The sequence below is a fragment of the Sturnira hondurensis genome, unplaced genomic scaffold (assembly GCF_014824575.4).
Source record: "Sturnira hondurensis isolate 20B ecotype Veracruz unplaced genomic scaffold, ASM1482457v3 Scaffold0011378, whole genome shotgun sequence".
Lineage (NCBI taxonomy): Eukaryota > Metazoa > Chordata > Mammalia > Chiroptera > Phyllostomidae > Sturnira > Sturnira hondurensis.
Window position 1 is genome coordinate 5624960 of NW_028084009.1, and position 24049 is coordinate 5649008.

General features: G+C 55.7%; 1 protein-coding gene across 1 annotated transcript in view; it reads right to left on the reverse strand.

Moving 5' to 3' along the window:
* BMP7 (bone morphogenetic protein 7) overlaps nt 1-17803 on the reverse strand; it is a 71217-nt gene extending 53414 nt beyond the window's left edge. Inside the window, exon 1 of the mRNA XM_037059959.1 lies at nt 16824-17803. Coding sequence (XP_036915854.1) covers nt 16824-17241 — 418 coding nt within the window. The 5' untranslated portion in view covers nt 17242-17803. The remainder of the gene's footprint in view (nt 1-16823) is intronic.
* Between the last annotated feature and the right edge of the window lie 6246 nt (nt 17804-24049).

Here is a 24049-nt window from a genome sequence, read left to right on the forward strand (position 1 = left end):
GTCATCAAGAACTGACGTGTCTTCTGTGTTTTGGTTCTGCTATTGTCCACACATTGGTGTTTGATCCTTGGACTTGTGGCCTCGTGGTCACAAAATGCCTGCCATGGCTCCAACCCTCGAAGAACCACATTCAAGGCAGGAACAAGGGGGAAAGGAGAGACAGTTCTGTTTGGTCGGCTGTCACGCATCAGGAAGCCAAATGTTCAGAACCACTTCCCACCCCATTCTACCCCTAGCAGACCCCCTCGTGTGTCTCCCTGGCTAAAACAGCACCCGGGGTCACTCCAACCTGCTAGGGAAGTGGGAAAGAGGGCTGGCGGCCAGCCAGGTTACCCGTGGGTCTGGACGGCTGACTCTCTCCCAGTGGGCAGGGTAGCAGAGTACCCAGTGGGTCAGAGAGGTGAGAGGGACGCTGCCTGGCACAGAGGTGAGGGGTGTGGACTGACCCTGGAGTCTCTCTCTAAGGACCTTCTAGTTGCTGGTGAGTCCTTTCCCAAGGCTTGGGGCTGCATTGGTTTCCTCTTGTTTTTCCTTCTTAAGCTAGTTTGAATGTATTTCTTCTGCTTACAACCATCGAATTCCGGGCACGTGCTTTGGTTCACACCAACAAGCCCTGAGAATAGCTTCCACTCCTCTCCCTGGACCATCTCTTCCAACCGGCGTGCCTAGGGACACAGCGGGCACTCTCGAGACAGTGCTGCTTGCAAACAAGCCTAAATAACCTGGGGGCCCAGGCCCCACGGACTGGACAGGTCCTTTCAGGCTGTCACTGGGCCTACGAGCCTCCACCAGGGCAGGCCTTTCTCCTCCAAGCAGCTCTCCACCCTCAGTGAGCAAACAATGACGCAGATTCTTAAAATGCCTGGAGTGCCTTGGTCTGTTCATCCTCTATCCAATGGGAAGCAGGAGCCAGCTGTCCCTCAAGCAGAACTCAGACCACGCCCCGCCCTGGCCTCTGCTTCTTCCCAGGGGACAATGATGCCCGGCCCGTGAGGGTCATTTCCAAGAACTTCTGCCCCTTATTTAAGGAGACCAGGAGGGGTCCATAAACACAACAGGCAACTGGCTATTGGCCAGAGTCCCGTGCGCGCTGTGAAGTTAGGGTTGAAGTTGCACCTACTCACAGGTTTGAGTTTAAAGAGAAACTAAAGTCTCTGCACAGGCTGCAGAGGGCCTGGCCGCACTGAGGTCGACACACCACCGTTCCTCTGTGCGGATTCTAGCTGGCACAGTTCTTTGGGCACTTTGGAAACTAGAACAGGGCCTCTGTTTATCTGGGCACAGAGTTGAGCCAAAATACATGTGCAAATAACTTCTAGAAACCCAGCTACAGATCCCACAGACAACAACAAGGAGGGAGAGGAAGAACACACCATTCGGATGTGGCTACCTAGCAACCACTTCCAACACCCTTTCCCAATCCAGCTTCTACTGTGGTGGCCACAGGCCAGTCTTATACCTTCCCATCCTTCCTTGCAGCAGGACCTGGCTTTATGAACCAGTCCGGCCCATGGGACTTAAGAAGTCTCCTAAAGAACGTCTAGGAAACCAAGAGATAGATAAGCAAGGAGAGGACTTCCTTTTGTCCTGACTTAACTGGGAGGCTATATGAGGAAGTGACGTGTGGTGCTGTGGCAGCCGTCTCGCAACCATGAGGTAACAGGCACGAGGAATTTCAGGATCACGGAGGGAAGCTGGAAAGATCATGGATAGCTGGATAATATCACTGGGCTGCTACCCCAAACTTGGGAGCACCTCCCTGAAGGCTTGCCATTATGGGGGGCAGTGACATGTTTTTGGCGCTCTGGCAGGTGCTCTGTGACTTAGAACAAGTCCTCAGGGAGACGTTATTCCTCTCCACGGAAGCGGGGAGCAGGCTTCAGGAGGCATTTGTCTCTCAGCGTCTCTGTCCCTGAGGGTGGTGCTAGTGTCCAAAGATGAGCATTTTGGTACAATGAGGGCCCCAAACTTAGGCCAATTATTTCCTCTCACGTGCCAAGGGAGGAAAACCGGCAGCAGGGACTAACCAGAGACAGAGCGTCTCTGTCCAACAGGGTGGCTCCCGACGGATTCCAAAGGCGGTTGGTTTCCTCTGTGCCCATTCTCTGTCCTTGCCCCTGTCCTCAGCCCAGCCCCCATGGAAGGGACAGCTGCACATCACACATAGTTTTCAAATATCCAGGCCTCTTGTCAGAATCTGTCGTGAGAGTTGAGTGAATAACATAAACATAATTTTGTAATGTGAAGCAACCTAAGGAAATGCCTAGTCTTGAATACAAGGGCCTGAGCTGGACTCAGTAAGAACTTCCTGGCAACCCCAGTGACTTTCATTGGGTGGACTAATCAGGACACCAGGCAAGAGTCCATTGTCATGACCACAGAAGGTACTAGAAGACACTCTGCAGCCGGGGGGGGGGGGGGGCCTCCCTGAGCACAGGCACCATTTACGAGACCTCCCTGCCGTTTTCTCACTGACCCAGCCACCCTGGGCCCTGAGCCACCCCACATTGGAGGGGAAGTGGAACGGACTGAAGTATGTCCCCCCAAAATCTGTGTGCAGAAGCTCTATGCACCACCACCCCCCCCGCAACATAGATGGCATTTGGAGATGAGGCCTTTGGGAGAAACTAGGTTGAGATGAGGTCATCAGGGTGGAGTCTCCACCAAGAAATTATTTCCCTTATAAGAAGAGGAAGAGATTAGCGACCACCACCCCTCCATGCCCTACCCCCCCCCCCATCGCTCCCCTCCAGTCCCTGCCCCCAGCAAGGATACACAAGGATGTGTCTGGTCTGCAACCAGGCGGGGAGAAACACAACTGACTGGGCCGGGACCCCCATCTCGGACTCCCAGCCTCCAGAAGGTGAGAAGTGAACGTCCGTGGTTCAGCCCCCCCAGGCTGGGGGGTTTTGTCGCAGCGGCCACCTGAGCTGTCCAGCACTGAGGCCACTGAGGCCCAGGGTGCTTCGGAACCTCCAGTGACTTGCCTGAGGTCACACACCAGTGACCTGGGTCTCAAGACCAGATCTGATGTCCACAAAGCTGGGCAAGAGCCTCGGTTTTCCCATATGTAAAAAAAAAACAAAGGCAGGAATCCTGCTATTTGATGAATGGCTGGTGTAAGGGGGTGGTCATTTAAGACGAAAAAATGTCAGTTGTTTGTATCAAAATGGGGGGTGGGGGCAGGACGGTGGAAATGCCACCATGCTGAGTCTACCAAACAGCATTTAGGAGAGACAGAGAATAATTTCACTGTGATTGATTGATTGATTGATTGATTTTAAGAGTGGACCAGCCCACAGGCAAGGGTCTGAATCGGAGGGGGGTCTGTGCCCTGAGCTGGCAGGCATGCTTAGGTCCCGGTGGCTCAGTGTTTCCTCGAAACCCCACCTGGATGAACACAGCTGTGAATCGGCACGAGGCGGCCTCCTAGAACAGCAGGATTGGTAACAAGAAAACCAGCTTCCTGGTGTGTCCTGCACCCGATCACCACAGCCGGGCCGCCCCCCCCGTTTCAGCAGGGGTACCAGCCTGACCCACACCCCACACCCAGAGTCTGCAGAAAGAGCTCTATTTAAGAGCTCTGGGCCCGGAATGAGCGGGCAGCGCATCCCGCCTCCCCGGATGCCCAGACGGCACGCAGGACCCACACGGGCAGGGCGGCTCCAGAGCGGCCTGCGTTCGGCCTGGCCAGCGCCCGTCTCTGCTCGCCGCTGACGGTCCGGGAGCCCGATGCCACGCGGGCACCACGCTCAGCTCTGCTCCAGCCTCTGCACAGAGGTCCTCCAAGAAGCCCAGGTAGTGGGCACCAAAACTAACCCGGAAGAGGAAATGGCACCCGGGGTTCAATCATCTGCCCAAGGCCACAAAGCTAACTAGTAGCCCCAGTGGGATTTAGGCTCACGTGCTCTGACCCCAGAGCCAGCCTTAACTGCCACCTGATGTATTTCGGGAGCACTTTTTGCCAACAGAACATTGGGTGGGGGCTGCTGGGACAAAGGGAGCAGAGGAAGAGGTGTGCAAAGTTCTCCAGGGCCTCCACGGGGATTCACGGTGCAGGTCCCACACTAAAGACGCGACGTCTGCAGAAAGAGCTATATTTAAACTGGAGCTTCCTCAACTCGAAGAAGCGCCTCTGGGCATCCAGGAGGAGAGAGGGTGTCTGTATGTCCCTGGGTGTCTCAGAGGGACAAAGGGGCAGATAAAACGCAGGCTTTTTAAAAACTTTTTTTTACCCTCTCCCAGGTCAAGGGTATAGGCCATCTTAGAGCAGGAGTCAGCAAACTTCTAGAATGGGCCATAGAGGACACACATATTCTGGGCCCTGGAGAACGTAAGGTCTCCGTGGCGACGCGGCCCCATCCCTGAAGTGTGAAGGCGCCCAGGCACTGCACCCATGACGAGTTCCGGCAAAGCGCTACAGATGCAGAGCCTGGAATCTCGTCTCATTTTCACGGCATGAAACACTGTTTTCCTTTTGATTAGGTATCACCTTTCGAAAAACGGAGAAGGGCTTCCTGCTCACAAAAACAGACAGCAGGCAGGGACCCTGCTTGGGCGGCTTCTGTGCTACAGGGGGGTCAGAAAAAGCAGCTTCTCATTCACCCCCCATTGCCCGGCCAAGGTACCAGCGGGAGAGGGAATCAGGCAAGAGAGGTTTTGTCCTATTTCCTCCTGGGGAAGGTTGGGGGTGGGGGAGGGCCGGTGCTAAGGATGTGTGTAGTAATCTTCGGTATCATCGGGCAAGAGGCACTGTGAAAACATTCGGGTTCCCAGAGAAGACTCGGCCCTTCAGGGTTCTGCTCCCCACGTTCGTCCGTCCCCCTAGGGCGTGGGCGGTGCAGGCAGGCCAGCGGTGAGTGGCGTTCCCAGGGGAGGGCTCTCGGTGTGATAGCCATCTATCTGGGCTCCTTTCAACCAGAAAACAACCCATGCGTCTGGCAATGCAGCTTTCTCCACCCGCCGCCATGGGCCAGTGGGTTGGAAGCAAAGGCATTCAAATCCATCTCCAATTTGAGGAAAGTGACCTTAAACCAGGCGCTCTCAATGGGGGGCAATGGGACCCCCCAGGGGACGTTCGGCAATATCTGGAGACATTGTTGGCTGCCACGGCTTTAGAAAGGGGTGCCCCTGGCATCTGGTGGGCACAGAGGCCAAGGAACCGATGTCCTGAGGCCCAGAAGGCCCTACACCAGAGAACTGCCAGGCTAAAAACACCAGCAGTGCCGAGGCAGGGAAACCCTGTCCTAAACCTGCCTAAAGGGGCACTTCCAAACTCCTAGGGTGTTTGGGCCACAAGATCCCTCGAGATTTCCAGATCTCCTTTCCCCACTCCCTGCCCACCCCCCACCCCCAGCAGATTAAGACAATGAGGTGCTCAGGGTCTGGGTAGGTATAAGCAAGTAGCTTCATTTATTGTTTCCTCCTAAAGGAAATGACCAACCAGTGCCTCCACCCTATAAACATTTACTAGCCCTGGAAGGTTCGGAGGCCCCACTGCCATTTTTAAGGGCTTCTCTCTCAACCAGTGTTAGGTCAAGTCAGTCAGCAATGGAACCTGAGAAGGGGGAAGACAGTGGGGGGCATTTTACAAAGTTCAGGACCAAGAGGAAAACCGAAAACCCTAAAACGACCCCCGCACCCCTCTCTTTCTTGCTCATAAACCAATGACTGCTTTATACGGGGCTTCTTATGAACAGAGACAGAGTTTTAAAGGTCTCAGGGCACCGCCGAGCAGGGTTTGCTGGCTGAGGCCCCATCAGGTTCGTGGGTCTGTGGATTGACACGTTACTGGTCTTTGGGGTGTGGCGCCCTGAACGCACTCGAAGGCTGGTTCTCCGGGACCCAGGCTCTGGAAATGGGGACCCCCCCGCCAAGAACCAGCGTCCCTCCTCATCTCCACCAGGAGGGCTTTCTGGGCTGTCGGGGCTCAGAAAAACGCAATCACAAAGAACGCAGACAAAAATGTAACCAACATCCAGCTACCCACACTAACAATTAACAAGACTTACTATAGTGGTGGCTTTTTCTTTTTTCTAAGTAAGCCTTTTATTTTAGAATAACTTCCAATTCACAGCAAAATTACAAAGACAGTACAGAATTGCCATGTACCCTGGCCCAGCTTCCCCCAACGTTAACCACCACCAGGAGAGACTTGTCCAAACTAAGAAACTAACATCGGTATGTCACTTACTAACCAAACTCTAGACGTTCTGGGGTTGCCCCAGTGTTGCCACTGATGCTGCTGTTCTGCTCCAAGATCCGGTCCAGAATCCGACACGGTACTTCCTAATGGTTCCCTACTGTTCAAAGAAAGACAACTGGACAGGAACGGTGGGAGGGTGTTCAAAAGACGCCCCCAGCCCCATCCCTCCCCTGCCTCCCCAGAGCCAGCTGGCGCGGGTCCCGCCCCCCGTGTGTCCACAGGCTCGCTGCACGTGTGCGAACCCGCCAACCACATCCAGTGTTATCTGCTGCCCTTGTGAATGTGTTCTGACCCAGGGACAAACGGTTACACCCTCCTTCGGCAACTGGCTTTCTGTTGTTCTGAGTCTGTGTGGACCCATGAAAAGGAACTGCTTGTGTTCCCTTCTGGTCATTACTGGTGGCTACGTACATTTATTACACACTTATTTCTCCAATCCGCTGCTCTCGGACGTTTAGGCTGTGGCTGATTTTGTGCTATTACAGACAGTGTGCGATACTGACTCCGGTGTCTGTGGCGCACACCATCCTCATGGTCTTTTCTAGACAGTGTCTGGAGGTATTGCTATTAAAACACCTGCCTCTAGCCCCGGCTGGTGTGGCTCAGTGGATTGAGTGCAGGCTGCGAACCAGACTGCCGCCGGTTCGATTCTGGGTCAGGGCACATGCCTAGAGTACAGGCCGGGTCCACAGTGCGAGGGGGTGGGGCACATGAGAGGTAACCACACATTGGTATTTCTCTCCCTCTCTTTCTCCTTCCTTAACCCCTCTCTCTAAATATTAATAAAATCTTTAAAAATTTAAAAAAACAAACAAACAAAGCCAACTCTGGCTGCCCCTGTAATTTCCCCACCCTGCGTGTGAGAACACGCAGGAGCCCAGGCACATGGTCGCGCAGGGCCCTCTGCCCTGACGGTTGTGTTCCCACCACAGAGACCGAGGAGGAGGGGTGTCACCATAAGCAAGTGGATAACGAAAGGGGAAGGTCTGAGCTGCTTATCTGGGTCTTACTCTTCAGAGCACCAACCCACAAAGTCAAGACCAAGGGCTCAGCATCTGTTTCGGTGACCCCCTGCCCTACTCACATACCCTGATGGGGCCAGGAGGAAAGAGAGGATGGCTTTACATTCCACAAGAGCTGGATTCCGATGCCAACCCACGGCTTCCAGGCTCTGCAAGTGTGGGGCCCAACAGTTTCCTCATCCCCCAAATGGGAATACCGCTTGCTCTACAGGGCACGGTGGGGGGAAGAGATGAGGAGCCAGACAAAGAGTGCGCTGAGAATCCATTACCGCTACAGAGGGGTCTCAACTCTCCCCTCCCACCGGGTCATGGGATTTAGCCCAGCGACGCATTTAGATAACCAAGGGAGCTCTGAATTTGGTGTCTAGATTCAGCCACACAAGGTCCTGCCTGGACTAGGCAGTGCCCTAAGGCCCGGGAGGAGCGAGCCACAGCCCCATCCAGGACACGGGTTCATGGATCCGGCCCTACTCCGCTCAGGCGGACCTGCGCCAGCCAGGACAAGCGCCTGGAGCGGTGGGACCAGACTCAGGCTCCTCACTTCTCTGGGTCGTGGAGCGGCGAACTGAAGCTAAAGCTTGCTTTTGCTGAAAGACAAGTCCTGAAGAGGCGGCCCATTTTACAAGTGGGGCTGGAGAGAAGTGGTTATTCTCGCTGAACCACGGAATAGCTCAGCGATGCGGAGGCTTCTGGAAACACTGGTCTCCAAAATGGGGTGCAAGCACTAGGGGGCGGCAAGAGGGATCCGTCGGGACGCAGTGGGGGAATATCCTGATGACAGCTGAGTGAATTTCAAGGACTGCGGGACATCAGGGAAGATGGAAACGGACCAGCTGAGCTTCGGCGACAATTTCTACATTACTGGGGAGTGAGATTTAAAAGCAAGGGTCTCGTTTCAGTCACGACACCGCCAGCTCACTGGTTCCATTTCCACCTCTTGACCCGGTAAGATGGCCCTCACCTGGGGTGGGGGTGCAAGAGTCACTAGGGCCACTGCCCAGGCCAAGGGGTGGACTTGTAACCCCCTCCCCACCTTGGGTAGGGTTGGGCCACGTGACTAGCTCTGACCAAGGAAAAGTGAGAAGTGCTGGGTCACTTCCAGGGGAAAATGTTAGAAGCCCCTGAACAACTCACGTGGTCTGCTCCCTCTGGCGTGATCATCGGTGACCCTCCGAAGGGATCTGAGCGCCTTCCCAACCCACGATGGAGCCAGAACTTAATACACGAGAGCAGCAAACCTACTGAGATCGTGGAGTTCGCTGTCGTCACATAATAAATCCATTTATGTTGACGAGACAAAGGAAGAACCAAAAGGATCAAACTTTCAGACCAGACATTCAGAGCTGCCGAACCACGACTTTGAAAGTTCCGATGGCATCAACGTGGACTATTTCAGTGTTGGCGAAATGAGCTAAACATCTCCTTGATTACAATGAAAATCTTTGTGTTCATGAATGATCGATTAGTTAAAATATGTATTAGGTAGCATGAGAATTTTGGATTGCTTTTATGAGTGCCTCCTAGCTGGATTTTCTGTTCTGGTCTTTGGGTTATTTAGAACAAGCTACGGTAAAAACCATACTTCCAGGGATCATTTCTCCAGTTCATTACTAGAACAAGCTATTGTAAAGCAAGAATAGCATGAGGTATTCCTGTTTAGAGTGTGTACTCAAAAATCCATAGCGGAGAGGCCAAGTCGAACACTGTCTAGCAACAGTTTAGAACGTTTAAAATGTTTTAAAACGTTTAGAACGTGCCTCGTCTTAGAACGTTTCCTTGCCCACACGCAGCCGCAGTCTGGGCACCTCCCATGCCGTGAGAATTCTGCGAGGCACAGCCGGCGCAGGAGAGTACGCATGTCTGAAAACACAGTCAAGAAAAAAAAAGTCCTTTATCAAAGGCCAAAACACAAGTCATGGAAACCACAGAGTAACTCGCCTGCCTTTGTGTGTATTGTTAAATTGCTGGGCAGATGGGCACATTGGAGGCTGCCTGTCATGCGAAGTGCTTAGATTTTTTTTTCTTCTTCTTCTTCAAACTACATGAAAGCGAGACAGAGGCTGACGTTACAAGACAGCACAGGCCTAACTCCAATGCTGAAAAACATGCAAGTCCTCGATTTGGGAAACAGCGCCAGTTTTTATTCACAGCCAAATTTAATTAAGCCAGACAACAAAAGATGGAAACTTGAAAGCTACTCTGGGGAGATAAAGATGTGAAAGAAAAACACGTGACCCGCTAAGACGCAGGGAAACTTAATACTTGCTAAGTCAGATTTCTCAAACGGTACAGAGAGAACCGGGGGGCGAGGAGGGGGGTGGGTGGGGAGCTTGGAGTGAGAAAGCCCACCAGTCGGCTCAGGCCCTGGAGACGACTGCTCCATCCTCTGGTCTCCAGAGGCTTCTAAAGGCCCGGAGCCCGTTTGACGGGCTTTGTCACTGCCTACCCGCAGCTGGGGGAGGCAGGCAGCCCTGCACCTGCTCCCATAAAAAGTGGGGAAGTTGTGTGCATTCTGTTAATGAATGCTTTGGGCTCGTCACTCCCTGGAAGGGAAAGACAATTTGAGCTCTGACCATCTCCCAGCCAAGGGGCGGGAAGAAATACTTCAGCAATGCGGCTTTTGGAGAGTAAAGCTTCTTTTTACTTTGGAATGATTTTTGGTTTAGAGAAAAGTTGCAAGACAGTAGAGTCCCTGTGTAGCCCTCACTCCATTCTCCGTTTCCCAAGTCGTAAAGTTTTTCAACAGCCATCGACGCGCCAAGGGTGAGAAAGAGTTAGTAATGCGCACTCCTTACCCTCTTTTGAGTCCAGTGTGCTCACGTGTTTCACTGACCCCTGAGTGAGGGGAACACGCGTGCACACACATCTTTGGGGCCATTTCCTTGACATCTTTAAAAGAAACGTGGGTGGCTTAGTCTCAGTATTCTAAGATTCAATCCTTGAAAACTGAAATTAGGAGTAATATACCAAAGTGAATAGTGATCTGGCCACCACACTACACACAAGAACTACCATTTATTGTGCACCTACTATGTGCCAGACTCTACACAGATGAGATACGATGTTTGTCTTCGTGAGGGTCTCTGGAGGGGAGTGTTACCCAGCTTTAAGAAAATGGGGAAAACAACTCAGAGATGTTAAGTGACTTGCTCAAGGCCACACAGCTGAGACGCAGCCCCAGTGGAAACAGACATGTGGGATTAAGCTGTGTTGAAAGAGAATCACTGTGGATGTCGTGCCACTCTCCCCGGCCAAGTCACACCCTCTGCTGTCACCGAGAACTTCCGCTACAGGGCAGGAAAGCCCCCCAACCCCCCACTCCATATATCATCCAGAATTAGCTGCAAAGTGTCAGGGAACTTGGCCAGGCAGCCCCAAGCATCTCAAGGGCTGGAAGCCGTCACCACGGAGCCCTTTATGGAAAGCCGCAGCTGGCAGCCCCCGCTCCTGCATGGGAACAAATTAACATTGGCATTCCGAACACAGGAAAGGAAGGAAATTGGAAACACAGTTTGTGCTTGGCCAGCCCTTTGAAATACTGTACCATGCTACCGACATCAATTAATGAAAAGCAAGGCTGTGCTGAGAGGCTCTGGTTTGGAAATGCATTAACACACGTTAAACATGTTTGTACAGGAACCGGATTATAAGCGCCCTGGCTCCAAAACAATAAAGCAATTACCCCAAAGCTGGTGCTCTCGGAGTTGTCACTAATTCAATCCACTCCACGCGGATCAGCAAAGGCTTTGCGCGGCTCCCAACAATGCCTCCCAACACAAACGTTGAAAGGACGGCATCGCACGTGCTCCTCGGGGGTTGCACATAAGTAAGTGTCAAACTCCATGCGCTCCTAATGCCCCCCAAATCATAAACACTCCACTCCGGGGCGGGGAGAACTGCACCACGGCTGCGGCGCTGGTATTCGTCCGCGCGGCCATCTCACATTGGGTTTGCGTCATTTTTCACCGGGGAAGGTTCCCCACGAAATATCTGTTCCATATTAAGAAATACCAAGTCCCGTTTTTGTCAAATGTTATTTGTCAAGTGCCATTTGCTGCAAAGCCCAGAATTCAACGGCAGCTGAACACACAGCTCACAGTGGACGGTTCGCGTAATCGCCGCGCCCGCACAAGGCACTGTCTGCAGGGCGCGCACCCTCCCTGCCTAAACTGTTTCAGCAACTGGAAAAATAAGCCTCCGAGGCTCTGGAATAAATAAAGCGCTGTGCCTTGCGCTGCCCGCGCAGAGGACCCCGTGCGCCGAAGAACAGACCGAAACCCCCAGAGAAGCGACTGCCGGCTTCCCAACGGTGAGAGAAGGCTCCAGAGAAAAGATTTTGGATGTGATATGAGTGGATCTCAACGTTTCTGGCTGGCAACGAAAGAACCGGCGAGTTTCTCGAAAGACTAGAGTCCTCAGGCCCTCCACCCGCAGCTCTCCCCACCTGCATCCGGCACCCAGGGGTCCAAGCGACAAACGTCACTGATGTCACCCACCACCCAGCTCCCTCACCCTGGTGACATCACCCACAACTCCTCGTGGATCTGGGATCCATCAAGTCGGGGCAATTTGGGTGTGTAAAGCTAAATGTGTTATCATTTTCACCACAAATTAACAGTTTCTATGTAAATATTGGTATTTCCTCACCCCATGAAGGCGAGAGGAGGCAAATGGCACCGGCGCATTTGATTTAAACTAATTAAAAGCAGAGGGTCATGCAATTCAATATATTGATTTTACCAGTGGGACTTCAATCTTTTCTAATAAGTGTACACAGCTGCAGGCCTCTCCCACCACCACGCTTTAAAGGCTGACCCTCACATTCCTTCTGACAATACATGACAGGTCCCACACATCCCTGCCTGTGCCCTAGCCCCTGGTGACATGGCCCGAGTGCATTAAGGCAAAAACGGTTGCAGCAACTTGCAAAAAAACACCCCAAAACACCAGAGTGTGTCACCAGCCCCCAGCTAGGTCTAAGGAGTGATTGCAAAAGAATTAACGTGGAGCCATTTAGTGCTAAGGACTCTCCTGTCAAAGTGCTCAGCTGGTTGAATGGGTGGGCAGGGTGGGGCCTGGGAGAGGCTCAGGACACCCTGAGTTTTGCGCTGGGCCAAATATGACCTTACCCAATAGGGGGGAAAATATTAAAGTGATAGGGGAGATCAATCAACTTAGATGGGACTCTCCCTGGAATGAAGTCATCACTTGTCTCTGAGTTCAGCAGCCATGTGACATGCGCTCACGTCGCAGGCATTCCGGTGGCCGGGGACCACGCTCCAGCTGTGTTTCTCTCCGCAGAGGCCAGAGAGCCCGCTACCCGGTGCAGGGCCCCGAACCGAAGCGCGCCAGAGCGACGTCCCAGAGGCCGCGGCTTCTCTGGGTGCGTCCAGAACATTGTCCCTCTGCCGTCCCTGAAATCGATTCGTATCTGGGCCACCTCCCTCACCCTTTCGATGGGCCACTCCCCAACCAAATGACAAGCCTGGAATAAAAACTAAAAATAGCCACTGGATCTGGCATCCAGGGCTCAGCCTTAACCTGCTTTGGTTCCAGAAGAGAAATTCAAAGAAGATCCGAAAAGTTCAAATCTAGGTCACATAATATCCTTGGGAGAGGGCGGTGGTGGGTGCTGGTGGTGGTGGTGGCGGGTGGGGGGGGGAGATCTTTGATTTATAGAAGCAGGAAAATGAGGGTTAAAAGAAGCGATGTGGAAAGGGTTACTGAAAACACCGCTGCTGGCGCACTCCTGTTGGGAAGCCAGAGAGAGAGAGAGAAGGGACAGCCTGTGTGACATCTACATTAACCTCTGGCTGCTTACCAGTGAGGGCCGCGCTCCGCGCCCTGGAATGTGGAACAGCCCTTCCAAATCTTAACACAAGCCAGGTTACAGCTGCAGATGCCTGCGGCCCGCGCTCCCTTCCCAAAGCACTCCCTGAAGGAAATTTTTAAACTGTAACAGAATCTTTTTCTAATACTCTACAGTGGTAGGGCCTGTTCTTGAAGGGGCAAAAGGAGAGACCTTAATGCCAAACACTTGTCAACAAAAAGGGTCGCCAGATGGTACAAAGGAACCGTCGAGCGGCAGGGCCCCCCCCACCGGGCCCCCCCCCCCGCCCGTCCTCCGCCGCATCCACAAAGCCACTTTTATGCGCGGAGCCCGATAATGATAGGTTTCCAACTTTCTCTCTCTCTCTCTCTTTTTTTTAATTTAGCTTCGAAGATTAAACAAAGTTGGTTCCTCCAGAGCCTGAACCAGAGATAAACACGCAGTGCACACCCCTCCTGCTGGTTGGCTTCTTTAGAGGGTCCCCCAAAGAAGCTGCTGGATTTCTCCAAAGAAAGAATGGTGGGGGGCGGGGGGGGAGAGTATTTGTGGGTTCTGGCGGCAGAATTCACGTTGCTTGGGGACAATTGGAGAGGAGGTAGCCTGTTTTAAATTCCAAAAATTAAGTCTCCACAGAGGAGTGGCGGGGGGGGGGGGGCATGTTAATCCAAACCAGTTTACACATCTCGCCTTTGAACTCAAAGAGCTCAGGTTGGGACGATGGGAGTGTCAGTCCCCGAGTCTCAAGCAGCATCCGACCAGGCTTTACTGGGCAGGCTGGTCTTTGTCATAAGGTGCGGTCTGCAGTCCTCTCTCTCCCGGCACCTGGTTTTGTCATGAATTCTCCTCTGGTTCCCTCTCTAGTGTAGATCCCACTCAGCCTGGCAAAAAGCTTGAATTCCAAGGACTTACAGGAACAAAACCCAGCCTGGCCGCAGACAGGGGGAAGAACAAACGTACCAGATCTGCAAAAGCCTTCAGAACCCAGGCTGGGGTCTCCCAAGCCCTGCAGGACAGCAGGGTATGCGGTGCCGGGAGGAGGGATGATGGGAGGAGGGGTCGCGGAGAAAGTCAGCCTCCCCTGCCTCACCCCCCCCCCCGCCGCAAGATCTCCATCAACACCCCCCAAAGTCCCCCCAGGTCCCCCCAAGATAACCAGTAATGGTTTGATAGGGACAAGTGACATTTTCTCACTCTTAGGTAAAGTGTGAGACTAAACACACCTTTAGAAAACTTTCTATGTTACAGATGAATGATTTGCAATCCAAGGAAACATCGAGTGTTTTCTCAGCAAACTCAACTTCCAGGCAAGTTTTCTACACACCGCCCCCCCCCCCCCACTGCCCGCACCTCCAACCTCCCCCGAGCCCCTCCCGGGGAGAAATTCCAGGACCACTACAGATTGGAAGGGACAGGCAGTTTATCCCCTTCCTGAGCAGAAACAGGTCAAGCCTAGAAGCGGCTATGGAAGAATCCCGCCAAACTACACTCCAGGTTTTCACCCCACTAATCACCTCCAGTGTTAGGGGCAGAGAAAGAAAGAAAACAAGGTCCGCGCGCGCTCTGTTAAAAAGCCACTCTGCCTTCTAATTTGGAACGATGTTCCAGAAAGCAAGACCTGAGAAAGTCGGGACTGTCCCACGGAGCCCAAAGCCAGTCCCACTCATTAAGAGGCTCAGACAAGCCCGTCTTTGTCCTTTCAAGATTAAAGCAATGGAACTAACGGGGTTGAAAGGTGTGTGTACGGCCAGAGGAGGAAAGCCACCCGGCTGCGGCCTTCCCAGACAAGTCCTAGCTTGCTCCCACCATCAAGGGAAACAAACAGCCCTGCCCCAAGATCCCCAGGGGCACCGACTTGGCAACCTAGTCCTTCTCCAGGGAAGGGGGTGGGGCAGCCAGGTCTGGCCCCAGCTACTGGTCCATAAGCAGCAGTGTACTTTGTGCACGGAATTCGCAAAGCCAGGGCTTACAAATACCTTTTTAATGACCCCAGCCAGGCTCTGAAGGCAGCCACTGCGACCTGCTTGCATCCGCTGGGAGCCATGGGTACCCAAACCCAACTGTGATGCCATAAACCCCAGCCAGAGGAAAGGCCCTGGTTCACCCCCAGCTTCAGAACAGAAAACAGCGATCTGCTTTAATTTACTTATTTCTAGGCACTTGGGATTTTTTTTTCTTTAGTTCCTGGTACAGGTCGTAAATACACATTGTGAGAGGAAAAACCACACAGACAAAAGTGCAGACAGTGAAAGATCAGACCCCTGCCTCCCACCCCCTAACCCCCGACCCCCACCCCAGTTCTGCCCCTCCCGGCAGGAAAATCTGTTTCCAGTTCCTGGGGTCGCTTCCAGTGGGAGGGGACGGTACACTCGCACACGGAACCTCACTCATCTGCACCTTGCTTTTTTCCACCTCACACATCTTGGAGATTGCCCTAAATCAGGACAGGGGGCTGCCTCGTGCTAACAGGCTACTTAGTACAATTTAAACTTTCTTGAGGTTACTTTGGCATCTAAGCCCTTGCTCGCTGAAGCTCATTTCACTATTGGATTGTTCGGCTGTTATTAAGCACAGACAATGGCATTTCGGGGACTGCAGGGACCTTATCTGGAGCGGGAAGCGTTGAGGTGGATCCCGGCTTCCCCGCACCCTCCACCCAGCCCCCCCCCCCGCCAGTGCTGGGGGGGNCCCCCGCAGTGCTGGGGGGGGGGGGCTTGGGTATCATTGTTTCCATGTTGACGCAGCGCCCGTGGGAGATGAGTTTGCTGCCTTGACTCCGTTCGGATTTTCGCAGCAAGTTACGCGAGTAGAAGGAAACAGCGCTATCGGGGCGTGTTATCTGGGAAACCAAATATTTGGTCATCAGCCCTACTCAGCGCTGCCGGAGGTGAGTTTGAGCGAGTCTGGTGAGTGTGCGTGCACCGATAGAGGCAGCTGCGCCCCCTCCGCCGCCCCAGCCTCGGGTCTCCCGGGCCGTCGCGGCTCCAGTCCCGAGCCGGGTCCCCCGGCCTCCCCCGGCCGCCCCCGGCGGCGTCTGCTCGCAGATCCCGCGCCACCCAAACGCCAAAAGCCGTGGTTTGCACGCCACATGTGATAAACGCTGAAAATGGATTCTGCCCGCCCGGGACCTATCATTAAATATTTAAAATAGAAAGCTCGCAATGGCAATGTTTCTTCCCCAAGCTCCAGCCAGGAGAGCTCAGAGCGAGGGGGCGCCCAGCGGCCAGGAGAGGGGCCCCCGAGGCGCTCCGGGCGCGCAGCAAGCTAGGGCGGGCGCATCGAGAGCGGCCAGGTAGGGCTCACCAAGGTGGGGAATGGGGAGCGACTCCCGCAATGCCAGGGCCAGGCAGGGCTGAGAGGGGCCCAGAAAGGGCGGGAAGGCAGCTTCACCGAGCAGGGCCCTTTAAATCCAGGTAGAGCGGACGCCCGGGCCGGGCACAGCTCACATGACCAAGCTCCGCGCTTTGAACTGAGCCGCGGCCCGCCTGGCGTCTCCAGCTCCAGAGGTGCGGCCGCCAACTTAACCCGGAGGGGCCTTCAGACCAGTTCTTCCCTACCCCAAACTCCCACAGGCAAATGAGCCTGGCTCGCCCTACCTGGGGCGCGCACAAGGTGGGTCCACTAGGACCCTGGGGTAGGGGAGCCTCGGCCAGGCACTACTGGCAGCAAACGGCCAGAGTAGGCTGGATGCAGGAGGCGGCCCCCTCCTCCCCGTCCCAAAGCGCCTCATGAGCGAGAAGGTCACCCCCTCCCTCCTGTCCTCACTCACCGAGGTTGACGAAGCTCATGACCATGTCGGCGTCGGTGAGGAAGTGGCTATCTTGCAGGCTGGCCAGAGGGGGGCCCTGGGTGCTAAAGACCGCCTTGTAGGGGTAGGAGAAGCCCTGGCCGTCGGGTCCGCCGCCCTCCTCCACCGCCATGGCATTGTACAGGTCCAGCATGAACATGGGCGCCGAGTTGTGCTTGCCCTGGAGGTGGGGGCGCGGGCGATGGGGCAAGCCCAAGATGGAGAGGATCTCGCGCTGCATCTCCCGCCGCTCCTGGCTGCGGAGGCTCCGGTGGATGAAGCTCGAGTGCACCTCGTTGTCCAGGCTGAAGTCGGCCAGGGCGGAGCGCAGCAGAAACAGGGGCGCCCAGAGCGCCACGAAGCTGTGGGGCGCCGCGGCGAGCAGGGAGCGCACGTGCATCGCGCCGGCTCTACGCGCGACCCGGGCTCTGGGCACCCGGGACCGGGGCCCGCGCCGCCCCAGGTGGTGAGGGGGACAGTCAGCGGTCCACGCCACTAGGTCACTTGCAGCAGATGGGCCCCGCAGTGCCCGCGCCGGACATGGCCCCTCCTGGGCCCGCTGCTCTCTGCCCGCCCCCCCCCTTCTCGTCCGGCTCGGTTCTGGCCAGGGGGCCCCTCGACCCACACTGGCCCGAGTGCACAGCTAAGCTTGGAAACCCGTTCGAAAGAGTGAGCGAGTGAGCCAGAAGGCGGACGCGGGTGGGAGGAGCAGCCAGCAAACCCAGGAGCCGGGAGAGCAAGCGCCGGGGGAGGCAGCGAGGCGGCGGGCAGGCGAGCGCTCCTTCTGCTCGCTCCTCTCGCGCTCTGGCCCTCGGGCGGCGGCGAACCACCCTCTTCCGAACTCCCGCGCCGAGAGCAGGGGCCCCGGGTCGCTCTCCAGGACCTGCGCGACCTCGATCGCACGAGAGGCCGCCACGGGAGCCCCAGAGTGGTGCGCGCTGGGGCCTGGGAGGAGGAGGAAGAGGAGGAGGAGGACGGACTTCCAGGGGCCCCTCCCGCGCCCGCGGCCTCCCACCTGCCCTCGGCCCCGCCCTCCCCCTAGCTGCGCCCAATGGGTTCATTCATTCCTTATAGTGAGCTCTGCAAATATTTGCCCAGTGCCCACGGGGTGCCCAGCGCCTGGCCGGCCGCCGCGGGGGTGCGGTGCGAGGAATCCGTGGCGGCCCTCCCCTCCCCGGACTGGCTGTGCGGCCCGGGAAGGAGGCCAGAGCGGGACCCTTGAGGTTCGGCCGCGGTGGAGGAAGCTGGGGGAGAGTATAAGGTGAGCGGGAATCTAAGGCTTCCCAAAGGAGGTGACCCCCAGCCCTTCGTGACGCTCTGCCCGCCTTTATTGCCGCCGCTCTAACCCCTCTGCGTCTCCCCAACTCCTCACCCCCTTGTCTTTTTGCCCGCGCCATTCTCTCTGCCTAGAACCCTCCCCCCTCCCTTGATCCCTCCCCCACTCCCTCCATCAGTGCTTAGGCTGACCAGCCCTCCCCCAGCCCAAGGTGCCACTCGGGTGCCCCTTCCTCCCAGCGACCTTCCCAGACCAGCATCTGCTGAAGTCACTTCCCTGCCTCGTTCCCACACACACTTCTTTTATTTTGTTGAACTCCTCTCACTGTCTGCAATTGCTGCCTGCGCTTGTCTCGCTCCCTCACTGGAAAGGGACCAGTGCCGGTGGGTGGGGGGCAGTTGGGGGAGGAGCCAAGCTGGTGATTTTCTTGGTTGCCCTGGACCTGCAGTAACTTAAACCTACAGCCTGGCAGCAAGGGTGTCTGCACAATCGCTTGTTTAATATATAAATAAAAGCGAGCAAGTTGGAGAATTCCTCCCCACCCCCTCCCACTTTGGGCTCTGTTGGTTTCAAGCCACACCTCAGCCTGAGACCAGAGACCCGTCCCCACCAGCCCCTGCCTGGCACCCAGTTTGCATCCAGTTCACCTCGGAGGGTCTGTGTCTGGGATCTCACTGGACAGACAGACGCTCCCGGCCTCCCCTCTTCCCTCCACTCATTTGTTCATCCCACAAACAACGGTGAACCACCCACTCAGATGGAGCCCAGTGCACACTGGGTCTGGGCACAGGCGCCGGAGAGCCCGGAGCCTGAGGGGGGACCTCAAGTGAGTTGCTGCTGTTCCGAGCCCTGGCCTCTTTATCTACATACATGCGATCGATGCAGCTCTTCGCCCAGAGTGGGGGCAAGAAAGATGGAGTGAAAGTCCAGTTGCGCCTTCTCCCTTCGCAGGGCCGCCCCGGGAAGCAAGCCCACAGCCAGAGGTTCTCACGGGAGGGGTGAGGCAGAGTGTCAGCTCGGGGCACTTGGGGTGAAAGGCGAAGGGCTGGATGTGGGGCAGGCTAAGCCTCACCTGCAAAGGAGCCCGGTCTTCTAGCTTTCCTGGAGCAGAGGTGGTTCTGCCAAGCATCCCTCGGGGGCTTTTGGAAAGGGTGGCCCACAGGGGAGCCCAAAAACCAGGCAAGGAGAAAAGAATTGCAAGGCCACGCAGGTCCTTGCCATTCGGATCACATAGGCACGCCCAGCATCCAGCGCCTGGGGCGGGGCTTCTGTCACTCAAGGCGCTGTGAAAGCCCCCTCCACCTGCCCTTCATCCACTAACTCCTTCCTTCAGTAAAAGTTCATTGAGCACTCACTGGGTGTTGGGTAGGGCAGGCTTCAGGAGTGTGCCACCAATGTGGGTGGCCAGGCCCCTCACTCAGAAAGACCCCGCACGTGGCTTAATGCTCCCCTGTTGCCACGTTACATTCCTTAATAATCTATGGAGAAAGGGCCCTCATTCTCATTTTGTGCTGCACCCTGAGAATCATGGGGCGCATCCGGGTGCCAGGCACAGTGCTGGGCTGGAGGGCAGAGCAGTGGGTGAGCCCACGCAGTGGCTGCCCACGTGAAGCTGGCTTTCAGGGCAGGGGGCACAGCAAGAACCTTATATATAGTTTGGGGTAGGAGGGGAGGCCGTGGTTCTGTGTGGATTCTCTCGGGGAAGGCCATGGTACGATTGACTGCTGGAACCAGGTGAGCGCGGCATTCAGGAGGGTCGGAGGACAACCAGGGACAGGCGCTGTGGGTGACAGGAAACTGACGCAGGCTGCAGAGGCAAGTGGAGGAGCGCTGACCAGTGTCCAGTGTCCACTGGAGAGTGTGCAGCCCGGGCCGGTTCAGCCTGTGACAAGGGACAGGACAAGATAAACCAGGAAACATGGTGGAGGTGGGAACAGGATCTCCTGGAAGAGATGCCATTGACCTGAGTCCTGGGCGGAGGGCGAAGAGAAGGCTTTCCCGGGAAGGATCGCAGGCAGCAAGTGCCCCGCAGGGCGAGCAGCAGGAACCCAGCTGCCCAGAGCCGCTGTGCTTCCCAGGGCGGGCCTTCCTGCCAGGGGCGAAGCCTCTGCATGGCCCTGCCACCTCCAACGCCAGCTGGGATGAAGGCCCGGGGTCTTTCCAAAGTCTAAAATGCTACTCCTGTGTGATCTAATCTCACTCCCAATATTTTGGGGAGATTTTAACCAGCAAGTAAGGCTGGGGTGGGGGGTCACAGGTAGTGGTCCTATGAACTTGCATATGACAACTGATTGGTCAGCCTCTGTCCTGCCCCGGCCCCACAGCCATGGGAAGGCCCCGAAAGAAGGCTTACAGGCTACCCCTCTGTGCACGTCACCTGAGCTCATGCCAGCCTGGCATACAGCTGGTGCTCAGTAAGGACCTGCTGGATGGCTAGTGATGAGCACAGCTCATCTTAGGAGCCTGGTGGACTGCCCCCAGGCTAAGGCGCCTCCCAGACCCCTTGCCCCGCCACCCTTCCTCTCAGAGGCCATCTTTTCTCATGGGAGAAAAGTCGACAGGCTCTCCATATCCCAGACCTGGAAGAGATAAGGGTCCGTCTGAACTCCCACAGCCCCTGTTTAACCTTATCTTTCCTGTGATGCATGCTGGGGAGGCGTGCGCTCTTTATTTTCCCTGCTTTCTCCTCCAAAGGAGACCCCGAGAGGGCACCAGGCCTTCAGTGAATACTTGCTTGCTGAGCGAACGAATGAATGAATGAATGCAAACAGGCAGGCAGGAAGTGTCTGGCTGGGATTTCATCAGGTGCTGTCTGAGAGCGGAGGCCAGCACCGTGATTGTTAGGAGAAAGTCTTGGGTGGGAGGCAGCAGCCCGCCCCACACACTCCAGCCTCGCCACTTGTGATTGTGCGCCAAGGATTTAACCTCTGGGTGCCTCAGCTCCCCCCGCATGTATCACGGGGGCCTAAGCCTGTCTCCTCTAGGATTCAAGTAAAAGACATTGCAAGGTGCCTGGGGCACAGAGAAATCGCTCGATAAACTGCCAGATACCACCTGGATGAAAAGAAAGACGTGTTCGCAGGAAAGCCTCCTGAGTTCGCACATAACTACGGGAGTCAGAGGATGGTCTGTCTGCTTTTCAGCTGAGCAGACCAGCCAATTTATCCTGACTCAGAGATCCAGCCCGGGAACGGGCGGAGGGAGCCAGCGAGCGAGCGGAGTGGGAGAGCCAAACGGAGGTGAGAAGCAAATCCTTGCATTCTGTCCTCTCCTTGTCCGCCCCCAGCCTGTTCCCCCAGCTCTGCAGGGCCCAGGGACGCCCTGAGGCCTATCCCATTTCCCCCTGCAGCCAGCCTCCCGCCCAGCCACCCCTAGTCGGGTTCCCCAAGCGCAGGCAGGTACCCATCGCTGGATGCCCAGGCCGTAACCCGATCTGCCCCAGTCTGCTCCACACCTGAGGCCCCTTCCCTTGGATGAAAGATGGCCTGGAAATATGAGGGTGTTATTGTGTCTGGCCGGCCCGCTGAGGGCCTGCACCCCTCGCTCGCTAGCCTCCCCACGCTGGGCGAGGAGTTTTCATTTCATCCACCATCAGTCACATCTTGCCGCGGCGATTTTCACCAAGTCAGCGTACGTCTCCAAGGCAATAAGAAGAGAAGAGAATTGTGCTGACACACACATTCAGCGGGAGGTAGGGACCTCATCTTCACTGGCAGAACCCCTCTACCATCTGCCTGGAGGAAGCTCGGCCGGCCTGGGGCTCCCCGGGGGCACGTTGCCAAGGCCTGATGACACAGACTTCAAAATCCTCATCTGCGAAAAGATGGTGGAGAGGAAGTCGTTGCACACCTGCGATGAAGTGCCGCTTTCCCGGCTCTCCTGTTGTGCGGGGGGCAGGCTGGCCACTTGCTCACTCTGGGGCTCTCTTCGCGAAGTTTAGAAACAGAGGAGTAAGATACTGAATGGCTTCTATCTGTCTTAAGTGCACAGGGCAGTGGCCACAGCTGGAGTTGGAGAACACAGACAGACACACTCCACGGCAAGCCGATGGCCAAGGCAGGGTTTCCAGGGTCTCCCAGACAGCTCAGGGGAAGCTGCAGTTTTGTTTATTACTGTTATTTCTTCCTTGACTGGAGGAAATCTGGTTTGATTTTGAGCGTTACCACTCCGGCTCCAGCTTCGGCGGAAGCCCCTTCCGTCCTCCCGGACGTGAACAGAGCAGCTGACAAGTCCGAAGCCTTTTCCGCCCACCAGCGACAAGCCCTCCTGCTGCCTGCTCGGACCACAGAGAAGGAGACTGAAGTCACACAGTTCGCGTGGGATGACACCATGATCCAAAGTCACATCTGTCCCCACTGTCCAGGCTCTTCACCGCGGGTGGTTTAGGGTCTGGGAGAAAACTTCACCCCTTGGCTCCATCCTAAGGCAGTGCTTCCCCACGCTGACTACGCCCGTGAATTCCCTGGGAGCTGCCAAAATGCAGCCTCCCCCCTCCCCCACTCCCACAGCCAGCTGAGGGGGCTCTGGGACCCGGCACTCTGACCCGGGTCCAGGGGCACGGACACTGCCTGTGCGGGGACCGTCTGTGGAACAGCCAGTCTCTGCATTCCTGAAGGGACAGCCGATTGTTCGAGGCTCCAAGGGAAAACTTAAATATCTGCCAGCTGCTATACCAAGCGACAGCCCTGGAAGATACCTGTTATTATTATCCCCATTTCATAGACGAGGAATTGGAGACTCACATGCCTGAGGGAACCTGCTCACAGCCACACAGCTGGTGGCGGAGTGGGGAAATCAGAATTCAAACGCAGGCTGTCCGGTCTGAGGGCCTGAGCCCTTGAACCCCGGGCCTGCCCAAAGGAGCGCCTGTCTCCGTCGGTCTGTATTTCCCAGGGCCCGTAGAGGCCTGGCCCACAGTGGGTGGCTAGTGGGTGCTGACAAATGCCCAGAGTCCCTCTGAGCCCCTCTTCAGTGGTTTCCTTCTGCGCTCGAAGTGCCCACAGGTACCAGCCAGGGAACGTAAATTCCCTGGTGCAGGGCCTGTGGTGGGAGGCCCAAGGAGCACTCACCTTCTACCTAATTCCCCGTAACGGGGACCGTGAGTGCTGACCCAGTGACAGGTGGGTGCGGGACCCAGACACAGCAGGGAGAGGCAGGGACCAGGGTGGACCGGAAACCACCTCCCCCGTGGGTGGTGCTGTCCAGGAATTGGACACCAGTGTTACCAGATAGTTCTAATTCCCAAGAGAAGCTGGAAATCTGGGTTTATATGTGACGGCTTCCGATGTGCATTTGCTGCCAACTAATTCCGTTACTTTTTAACCATGAGACCAAAGAAAACCTGTCTGCCAGTCAGATTCTATGAAACCGGCTTACCCCTGGCATTACAGAGACCTGTGTTGGGTTTGGGGGACACGCCGGCCGCTCCCGCCCAAATTGGAGAACTGTCGAGATTGGTGCGCCGTCCAATTCACTCTTTGAGGAACACTCATGAGAAGTCGGAAAGACTCACCCCACGCTGGCAAAAATCAGAGCCTAACTCTTCTCTCCTCCCTCACTGTGTTAATGCTTTTTTTAGAAAAAATTATTTATTGTTCTACTTTGGGTCTGATCCTCATTTCCTCCGCCTTCGAAACCCCACACCGAGCGAGACAAATAGATCTGAGTCCATTTTGCAAGCTCTGCGAAGACGAGTAAGGGCGTCCGCGGCGCAGCCACCTGAGGGGCCACCCCTCGCAGGTTTTGTGAATGGCCTAGCAGCCCTACAATTAGATGCCGCGTCTCCCATTTCGCAGAGGAAGAAATGGAGGCACATAAATCAAGGAACTTGGCCAAGCCCTGTCCTGTGGGGCTCAGTTGGTTGGAGGATCATCACATGATCCAAAAGGTCACGGGTTTGATTCCCAGTCAGGGCACACGCCTGTGTTGCGGC